The sequence below is a fragment of the Vicia villosa genome, linkage group LG6, assembly GCF_029867415.1.
Source record: "Vicia villosa cultivar HV-30 ecotype Madison, WI linkage group LG6, Vvil1.0, whole genome shotgun sequence".
Lineage (NCBI taxonomy): Eukaryota > Viridiplantae > Streptophyta > Magnoliopsida > Fabales > Fabaceae > Vicia > Vicia villosa.
In genome coordinates, this window is record NC_081185.1 from 127,130,131 (window position 1) to 127,141,296 (window position 11,166).

General features: G+C 31.3%; 1 protein-coding gene across 1 annotated transcript; it reads right to left on the reverse strand.

Moving 5' to 3' along the window:
* Nucleotides 1–5,458: 5,458 nt before the first annotated feature.
* On the reverse strand, nt 5,459–7,222 carry LOC131612308 (hydroxycinnamoyl-CoA:piscidic acid hydroxycinnamoyltransferase-like). Its single transcript, XM_058884110.1, has one exon. The coding sequence runs from the start codon at nt 7,164–7,166 to the stop codon at nt 5,769–5,771; it is 1,398 nt and encodes a 465-aa protein (XP_058740093.1). The 5' UTR covers nt 7,167–7,222; the 3' UTR covers nt 5,459–5,768.
* Between the last annotated feature and the right edge of the window lie 3,944 nt (nt 7,223–11,166).

The window sequence follows — 11,166 nt, forward strand, 5'->3', positions numbered from 1 at the left end:
TCAACTGGTAACTAAAGCAGATCTTGAGGGAATTATCGCGATTCTAACTGCTTTGACTGGACAGATGGAGAATTTAACAAATCAGATGAACAACGCCAACAAACATGGGAGGAGAACAGGTTAGGGTTCCACGGTGTGTCAACAATCATTATGCTTTTATTGTTGAAAATTTTAGTTTTGAAGAAGAATCCTACGATGAAGAGGTAGTTAATCATGGAAATCGACATAACCATGATTATCGAGTGAAGGTTGATATTCCATTATTTTATGGAATGATGGGAGTGGAGGAGTTTCTGGATTGCAGATCGACACTGGTAAGTTCTTTTACGTTTTGGATGTTCATGATAAAAAGCAATTTAAGATGGGGGGGACATCAGGCTCAAGAGTACTATTATTGTCTAGTGGGATAAACTTGCTGTTCAGAGGAAAAGGCAAAGGAAGGTACCAATCAGATCTTGGCGAATAATGAAACAATTGATGCTGGAGCAGTTTTTCTGGAGGATTATGAACAAATTCTTTATAAGATGCATATTGAGTATGTTCACGGAAATAGAATTGTGATTGAATACACATCCGAGTTCATGCGTTTCTCTTAGCAAAATGAATTGGGAGAATCAGAGAGCCAGAAGATAGCCTGATACATAAGTGGCTTAAAGGGATCTTTGTAGGAGAAGATGGGTTTGGAGACTGTATGGACTGTGGCTAAGGCATCCAGTCTAGCTTTGAAGGTAGGATTAATGGATAAAGCCCCTCGAAATTTCTAATATTTAGAAGATATTCACCCAAGAATATATTTGAATAAGTAAGTGACAAGGAAAAGAGTGCAACAACCAAGGATTCCAAACCTGGGAATAAGGGGGCTAACAACTCTAGCAGTGTGCAGCAGGGTAAAACCCAAATCTAGAGGCAGAATAATCCATATGCTAAACCTATTGGAGACACGTGTTATCATTGTAACTCAAGAGGTCATAGATAAAATGTTTGCCCAACAAGCAGAGTCACTATTATTGCACGAGAAAGGGAGGAAGATAAGGAAATAAAAGATCCTACAGTTGAGAACAATGAATATGCCAAAGTTGAGTTTCCAAAGGAAGAATCTGATTAACGGATAAATTTGTGTTACTAAGAATTTTAATAGCATTGAAAGATGAAGGGAAACATATGAATTTGTTCAAAATACATTATTCTATCAAGAACAAAGTGCTTAGTCTAATCGTGGATAATGCCAACATGGAGAATGTGAAGGTTGTTAATGTCTTTTTGGATTATGTTTCCGTTTATGTTAAGATGTTGTTAGTGGTAGTTTATATTTTCAAAACAGGTTATCATTATGATAGTTGTTTCTATATCGAAAGTTGTTAACATTTATGTTTCTATGGAGAAGCAATATAAGAAGTATGAATCTATTTTGGCAGCTTCATCATGCTTATATTTTTTCTTCATAGCAACACAAATAGTTTGTTCAAAACTACTTCAGATCATTCCACTAATCTTTTCAATAAAAGTTAGGTTATTTTGCTGTTGATGTATGTATGTATGTATGTATGTATGTATGTATGTATGTATGTATGTATGTATGTATGTATGTATGTATGTATGCAGTGGCGACGTTAGGGCCCGACCAGGGTGGGCAAGTGCCCAGGCTCGGGCCCAATCCAATTTTTTTTCAGCCCAAATGTTTTTAAAAAAACAAAAAATTAAAAAAAAAAGAGGAAAAGGGTTTGTATCGTACGACTGAGAAAGGAAAAGGAAATGGATCTGAAAGTTTCATGCTTTTCTTAACTACCTTCGTCCCTCTGTTTCTCGCCATCTGCCACCGCCCCCTCACCGCCCACTGCCCACCACCCAGGCCCACCGATTCCTCCCATCTCTTCTCCCTCTTTTGCTCCTTGCTCGCCTCCTTCCATCGGCAGCTCGGCTCAAGGTGTGTATTTATTGAGATTTGCATTTTCAGTTGAGGCTTGTAGTTACTTAAATGTTTAGGTGAAGAAATTAGAATGGATGGAATTAGAATTGTAGTTTCAGTCTGTAGTTTAGGTGAAGGAATTATAATTGAAAGAATTAGCAGCTTGTAGTTTCAGCCACTGGGTACCGTAGAATTGAAAGAATTATCAGCTTGTATAGGTTTTGGAGAAAAGTAATAGATTCCACTGCTGCATAATTTTGTGGTTATATTATATACTATTTTTTTTCTTAGCTTAATTGATATTCTTTTAAGTGCTTTTGGTTTTTATGGATTCTTTTAAGTGCTTTTGCTTTTTGGTTTTTATGAATTCTTAAATATTGGATAGAGATTTTATTAAAAATATGAATTCTTAAAGTTGCTTTTGGTTTTTGCTTTAGTTATTTGCTTTAGGTTTTTGGTTTTTATGAATTCTTAAATATTGGATTCTTTTAATGTTTATGTTAATGAAACCAATTTGAAGTACTTTGTTTTTTTTCCAGATTTTTGGTCGAATCAGAATCAGAACCACCGACTGATGTGATTAATGAGTTTAACCCAAATGAGATTGTGCGTGATCCAGGTCGTAGGAAACAAAATTAATGAGTATGCTCTGGATATTCAAGGCCAAGTGAGGATGGCATATATATTGAAGGGCCCAATGCAACCCGATATACGAAGATTTCCTCGTACTCCATTTGGAAGTGTTAACAGAGCATTTAGTAAATCATGGTATAAATTATACATGGTTAGAATACAGTGAGATCAAGGGTGCTGCTTATTGAGTTAGCTTTGATATTACCGGTGTCGACAACATCCGTTGAAAGAGCCTTTTCAGGAATGAAGATTATCAAGTCTAAATTACGTAATAAGATCAACAATGTGTGGTTCAATGACTTGATGGTATGTTACACGGAGCGGGAGATATTCAAGTCACTTGATGGTATTGATATTATTCGAACATTCACCGTAAAGAAGTCTCGGAAAGGATATTTTCCTCGTGATTTTATTTAACATCCTATCGTAAGGTTATCGTTCATCTCTTTTTTTCTGTTTAATGACTATTTATATATTATATGCAATGAATTTGCGGTATTTAAATTTTTTGCCCAGGCTTTAAAACTTTTCTAGCTTCGCCACTGTATGTATGTATGTATGTATGTATGTATGTATGTATGTATGTTACGTTGTTGTTCATACAAGGTCGGTCCTTTGAATTTGAGTGTCTTGGGCAAATCAAAAGAGCATGCCCCTATAATTTTTTTAACATTAAATACATAAGGATAAAAGTAATAATTGGATAAAATTTTGATATGAGAATCAAGTGTTAGGAAGAAGTTCCACATTGATTAGAAAAGAGAATAATGAACACTTTATAAGTGAGAGAATCCACACACCTATCACCTTAAGATTTTAGGTGGACAAGTGGTGTGTCTCTCACAAAGCGTGTCCCAAGTGTAATATGCTCACTCGTTGACCACCCCGAGGTTCTTTCAACATAAAAAACACATTTTCATTTGACATTATGCAAAAAGAATACAAGTATGGATATTTGAATCAATGTTTATACTACATCAAATCTGATGTTTTTTTCTATAAAAAATTGACCAAACCTTAAAATTATTTAAATATCATTCTCTTAGCATTTTTTGTTGCAAAATCATTAATAATTTGATCATATTCAAGGTTTTTCAAAAATTATTTTCAATTAAAATCAACACAAGACTATTTAATCTATCTTGTGACATAATAGATCTCAAATAAGGTTTTAATAATTTTCATTTAGAAAAACTTCTTTAAGCAGTTGCAACATTGATAGGAGTAGTCAATATTATTCTATAAGTTATGCAAGCATTAGGAAAACAATTTAAAGTTTTTTGAAGAACTCAATATCATATAGTTGGATTTTGATTCAACGGTTAAAACTTCTCTAATAACTTTCAATTCTTCAAACAAAATTTCATCATCAAAATCAACAGCTTAATCCAAATTTGACACGGTGAGAAGATTTCTAACCTATCAAATAACATTACCAATAATATAAAATATTCTCTATATCAATATTTTAATTTTAGTCCCTCTTAGCCAACATTTTTTTAAAAAAATTCTGACAAGTTTTTTTATAATAGAAAATCTTCTTTTAATATATATATGGGTATATATTTTCTTTTGGTGCCCCTAAAATTATGGGACTCTGGGCTCCCACCCCGCGAGCCCATGCTCAGGGCCACCCCTGTATTTATAAATGGTTTGTGTTGTTGTTGTTGTTGTTGATAAGTGTATGTTGTTGATGTTGTTGTTGATAAATGTTATTGTTGTTGTTGATGTATGTATGTTGTTGTTGTTGTTGTTGTTGTTGATTTTATTATAATGTATGTAGATTGTTTGTTTCACTAACCCTTCATTGAACTTGCATTCATTTAAAGTGATTTAAAAAATAATAATTTAGAAATTAAGTTATATTTGAAATACAACTTAGATTATTTAATGTTTTTTTGAATTGCATGCATCTCGTAATTCATCTATCGCTCTTTAACACGTAGAACTTGGTTTATTGCTCCAAATCCTTCAAAGAAACAATTTGTTCTCTTTTAGTTTATATTGCAAAACAACAAATTTGTTGACAAATTTCGAATCATCTTCATCGTTGTCATCATATTAATCATCATCATCGATTAAAATAATGATGATAGCAGTGATGATGATTCTGAAATAGTCAACATATTCATGCATTGCAAAATAAACTAGGAATAAATCGTTGATTCGAAGAACTCAGGGCATTGAACCAAATATTATGTGTTAAGTAGAAAGAGATGAATTATGGTTTGAATGCAATTTGAGAAACAGGGGTTCGTTTAAGTTATTTTTCAAGAATAATTTAATTTTTCAAATTATTATATACTACATCAATTTTAATGATTGTATATGTTTAGGGAGGTGTAGGAAAAAATAAGCAATCTACATATTTAATAATAAACTCAGAGTATTTTCCACAATGATTATCTTCTCTAACTGTGGTGAAATGTTAATTTATATTTCAAATAAATTGCTACTGCTAGGTTCCACCACGGTCGCCCAACCGTGCTGATAAGCGTAATACATACGACCACCCTTACCTCACAACGGCTGGTCAAGAGTTGTGGTATCAATTTTTCAATCGTTGTGGTATAACTTTTCCGTAATAGTGAGAGAACTCGGAGTCGATTTCTTCAGAGGTGGAAGAGACTGATGTAGGAAGGTTGGTTGAGCGTATAGTAGAAGAAATCGTGCATCGGAAAATATTTTAATATTTTAGCAAATTTTTTGTATTATTTCTATTTTGAATTAAAAGTCTATTAGGGTTTCTTTTTTTCTTTCTTCTTGTATTTAAACACTTTTGCCGTGAATCAAATATCATTTTTTTTGGTTAATAAAATTTAGTCTTTTCTTTATCTAGTAGATTCCACAGCTTATCTAATATATTTTGCGCTTGTAATACTGTATTTTTATTTTAGATTTAACAGTTGTTAATCAGTAGAGATTTCGACTGTGTCATATATATGAACAAAACAAAAGAAAAACATATTTTTACATGGATATAAAACTTCTATGAAGATTTTCAAGAGATTTACACTCATGAATATAAAACCTACAATAGAAAGCACACAAAATGTACTTTATCAGTGTTACAAAGCACAAGAAAGACAAAAAGTTAAATGGGAAATATACAAATCCTTAACCCAAAAACTAATACAGCTCACACAACACTCACCATCCGCAACATTAGACCTCTATTTGACGAAGGATCAACAAAAAAATTCAATACCAAACTTTGGTACCACGCCTTTCATAATTTGGAAGCACAAAGCTCATCAATGTCACCATAAAAAAACTTGTTAAAATTATCCATACAAGATGCCTCCAAAGAAATCGCCACCACAATGCCATCTCCATAACCATTATTCATAACAAAGGCCTTCCCTTTAGAATCCATATGCCCGGGCCCAAAATAACCAGGTCCTCCCCACCCAAAATCTACACCCTTATGCGAAAAATTCATCCAACTTACAACAAAAAGATTAGGATTTCTCAAAAATTTACCCTCATGTACACTCTTTGTAGGGTATTGAAAAATATTATACCTTAGCAAATTCATGTCATTCTCCCTATCTATATAACCAAGTGCCGACATTACATACTCTCCAGTCACCCTATCAACTGCTTTCCTAACATCCTCAACAACATTACCCAATGGCCGGGAAATAACATCATTAAAGGACCGCGTCGATGTCACAGTTGGAAATGCTGCATTCCCAGCATAGTAAATAGGAAGCGGAGGTTTTAATCGGTTTCTACTATCAACTAACGTTGTCAACCTCGTGAGTTGATCATTATTTTCAATGTAACGTGCTTGACTAACACACCTCCAAAGATGTCCTGCAATAACCTCAAAAGTTGAATAAGGTTTTAAAGCACAAACATCTTTGAAGGTAGGTTGGAAACTCACGTGAGAGTGAACTTTTTTCTTGAGTTTGAAAACTTGCTCTCGTGTGAGTTTCACAATAGCAACACTAACTTCTCCGGTGTCTCCCAATTCAGAACCCGTCCAGACAGGAGACTCCTCAAACTCACAATGCCTGAAAAACATAGACGAATTCGTGAGTTTTTGTGAATTTAACAAAGTTCGGTCGTGATAAGGCAACTCTATTTCATTCAAACTCTCCCCACGCGCCAACTTAGCCCATGTATTCATGAAACATGTGTTTGCCGTTCCGTCCATTACTGCACGACACAAGGCAATGCCTAACGTAAAACCGCCACATCGGAAACTCGTTAGTTGCACTGCTAATAAGGGAATATCTTCCATGGGAAGATTGTAATTAATACTTGGTATGAGTTGTGACACCAAATTATTCGGCACAAAATCACCCAAATCTTTCAAGTTAGTTTCACATTTAGCTTCTAATAGAATTGCTCCTTTGGCGTTGCAGTTAAGTTCCCATCTTCCACCTTTGATCCAATTCAATCTTCCAGCTAGTGGATAGTAAATAACCAAAACTTGGCTAAGAGAGTTTCTAAGTGTTTCAAACAAAGTTGATGTGTTTTTATGCTTTCGTGAGTTGTATACGCAGATTAGAGGAACATGAGTAGGAAGCTTGATTTGTTCACATAATGAGAAGAGTTTTGGATTAGGGGTTGGTTTGGAGGGAAGGACAGTGGATTGAGATTGAATACTCACCTCCATGTTTGTTTTTTTTTTCTTCTTAAGATTATGGCTTTGTCTTTGATGTGATTATCAATTTGATTAATGTTATTTAAACACACAAAAAATGTTTAATTAATAGAGAATATTTACCTTTGATGTACCAAAGTAGCCTAAATCTCTAATTGAAAAAGAATATACAAAGTTGAAAGGTCAAGTGGAGCACTCATCTAACTTTATTTCATGAATCCGACCTGCTTTATTTAGTTAATTCTGTGTGCCTTGAAAATGGATAACTCTACTTGAGTATCGAAGTGAACTCCACGCATACAAATCATTTCTTAAGAATTATGGGTTGAGAAAATAAATATAAATAATTTCTTAAGAATTTAAAAAAAAAAAAAAAAAAAGCAAAATACACTCACTCCTCTTAAGTTTTATTAAAATGATAGCATACTTACTCCTCTAGAGTTTAGTTAAAATGACAGCATATTCCTTCCAATTTTAAAATGTACTCGTAATAATATATCTACTTAATATAAATTCTAAGAAGTCATGATGGGAATCCTAATTACATGTCATCTTGGTAATAATCTTAACCACATGTTATCTTGGTAACAACTACAAATCCTAATTATACAAATATATATTAAAACTAGATATATGGCTTGTGTGTTGCACGAGTATATAATTGCTTCAAATATTATTTCTGAAGAATTTAATTGGAGAAGAACTCAACAAAAATTTATATTTCCACAAACAAAAATGAATAAAAGTGTAAAATGTATTTTTATTTTCTACTAACGATATTTATTTTTGTTTATTAGAATAATTAAATTTTTATAATAGTAAATAATATGATTTATTTATTTTACTATCATTTATAATAATGATTATTAATAAGTAAGTGATCCATCTTAATTAAGAATAATAATGTTTATTTTTTAAAACGGATGAATAATAATGTCTCATTTATAAAAGCAATAAGTTTTAGAAAAAATTTAATGACAAATTTGTTAAAAGTTAAATTTAAAATTTAAATAAAAGAGTATAGAATATAAATTTTATTTAATGAAATAAATATTATTTATAGATCTCAAGTATTTGTTGTAAAAGTTTATCAAATATTTTTTTCAAATAATATTTTTTATCCTATACAATAAAACATTTTAGTGTGATAGGTATTTTAATATGATTTCCTAACAAAATATACATAAGTTAAAGAATATAATTATTTCAATACAATCAACTTAAAAAGTGATTTTTTAAATATAATTTAATATAAACATCTTCAATACTATGAATTAATTATAGTAATATAATTTTTTATTTATTAAATAGATTACACCATATCAATATTTTCATGAATTATTTCTATTTAAATTAATAATAAACTCAAACATATTTTATCAACTGTTTGGTTTATTATAAATCCAATATAAATTAATAAACAAATAAAATCTCAATAGTGGGAGGGCATGACCTATCCCACTAAATTAACAAATGAAAGAAAAAATAAAATAAATAAAACAATAAAACAAAATCATATATTTTTTCAAATATTTTTTTAATCATATACAATATAATATTTTAGTGTGATAGGTATTTTAATCCAATTTCTTAAAAAAATAAAAACAAAATTTACATAAGTTAAAGAATATAATCATGTACAATACAACCAACTTAAAAAGTGAATAATTTTTTTTAAATATAATTTAACACAAACATCTTCAATACTATGAATTGAATTGATTATAGTAATATAATTTTTTATTCATTAAATTGATTACACCATCTCAATATTTTCGTCAGGGCCGGCCCGGGCAAGCATGCCCACAACCGAGGGCCTCAAAAAATTGGGGGTCTCAAGTATTAAAAAAATATAATACTGCAATAATAAAATATATAACAGCTAGCGTAATTGTTTGTCAATGTGTGGCTGGTAGTTCAGTGGCTTACAGTTTTCTTAGAATATTAGTGGTATTGGTTCAAAACCTAGCGTAAGATATTATCTTGATGTAATGCATGTAGAGAAAAATATGTGTGATAGTTTAAATGAAACATTTATAAACATTCAAGCTAAGACAAAGGATGATAATAATTCTCGTTTAGATATGACAGCGATGGGTAAACGACAAGAGTTTGCTCTAGACGAATAAGGAAAAATAACATATTCTCATACCCCAATTTCCTCCTAAAAATATTTAGGTATTAATAAAACATTCATGCATTCCATTTATGTTTTGAATTCAAATGGTTTCATCCAATATTCAATTTTGCTTGTATTATATCATGATTATTATATCTCATCTTCATACAAAAGTCAAAGTCAATAGGAAGTTAAAAGTCAATAGACTCTTAAAAGACCATTTTTCTAAATCCACTTCATTTTATATCATTACATGCATTCTTTAGGTATAATTCCAAAAGTCAACCATCAATTCAGAATCCATTTGTCCTATTTCATTTGGTCATGTTTAGCTCATATTTTATCCTATTATGCACAATTTCATTTGTCATTTATTTTAAACTATGTTATTTTGTTTCTTGCATTATAAGCTTTGCTTGAAAGTCAACCAAAAAAGAGAAAAATGGTTTAAATTTTGTTCATTCATTCTCACTTTGACTTCCATTTTTCTTATCAGTTTTGAGCCAAGTTCCATTTAAACATACATTGTATAACATAATTGCTCAATCATTAGTGGTTCGGCTGTCATCCTCACATTTCCTTCTCCACTCTTCAATGGTGTTAAAAAAACATTGGAAAATAATCACGATCTTCCACTATTTTGATAATTTTGATTAAAAGAATTTTGGTTACAATGAACTCTCCAGCAATAATTCCCTATACTGATGTAGATACTCAATTGCTAACAAAAACAAGATCTCTAAAAGTTCTTTGTTAAAAAAAAGATTTCTAAAATATCTTGATTCATTAACCTTGTTATCCACAATAATTATGCTCCAAGTATTTGTATGTTGAAATCCATTTGATTCCACCGATCTCTTCTCTCAGCGATTTCAATAGCAAAGTGTTGATTGGAAAACTCCCAACATTGCTTGCGAGCAACTTTCTCCAACTTTCTCCAATTGATACTAGATCTCTCCAAAATCTTCCTTGGTGTATAATGAAAACTTTATTATTGATGAATAACAATAAACACCACACGAGATTTAATAAACGATACCTGCACCTGTTACAAACATCAAACTTCACACAAAAACATTATACATCCTAATGTACCACTAGTCTCCCTCACACTCAATCTTTAGAAATGAAGGTCCTTAAAAATTGAACAAGACTAAGGATGAAGATGATGAACAGTGTCATAATATCTCACAAATAATCTACAAACACTAGGTGTTAGTCAAGTGTTTTAGATGAAGGTGAATGAAGAACACACACACACACAAGGTTCTCTCGAGTGTCTAGATGAATGAGTCTTGGCTTTTATTGTTAACAAAAAATTGATTAATCATGAGCAACGCATCAAGATTAATCAACCCCCCTCTCTAATTCAATCAAACACAACAAAAAATATCACAAGAACAAGATGCAAAAAAGGAGAATGAATTTGACATGATTTCATACTCAACAAGTTGTAGTGGAGAAGAAGAGAAAAAAATCACGGTGATAGGGATAGACACACTAAGAATAAAAGAAAAGTCACTCTTTGTCACTATGGATTTCTCCATAGGTTTTCCTCACTTGTTTCTTTCATCAAAGAAAAAGATATTTAAATTAAGGATGAAAATAGGTCATGAAGCTTTGATTCAAATTAAGTAAAAAATTTGATTCAAATCAATTTGGACACAGATAAAATAAAGCTTCGGGATTTCAGTTGATTCAAATCATTTTTTTGCACTTGATTCGAATCACATAAGGTTGTGATTCAAATCATTTTCAATTTCTAATTCGAATCAAATTGTCTAGTGCCAAATCCCATTTTCCACATAGCTCGTGATTCGAATAATGTTCATTTTCGGATTTAAATCAAATCATTGAAAAACCAAATTTAAGTGCTTTAACTTGTGGTTCAAG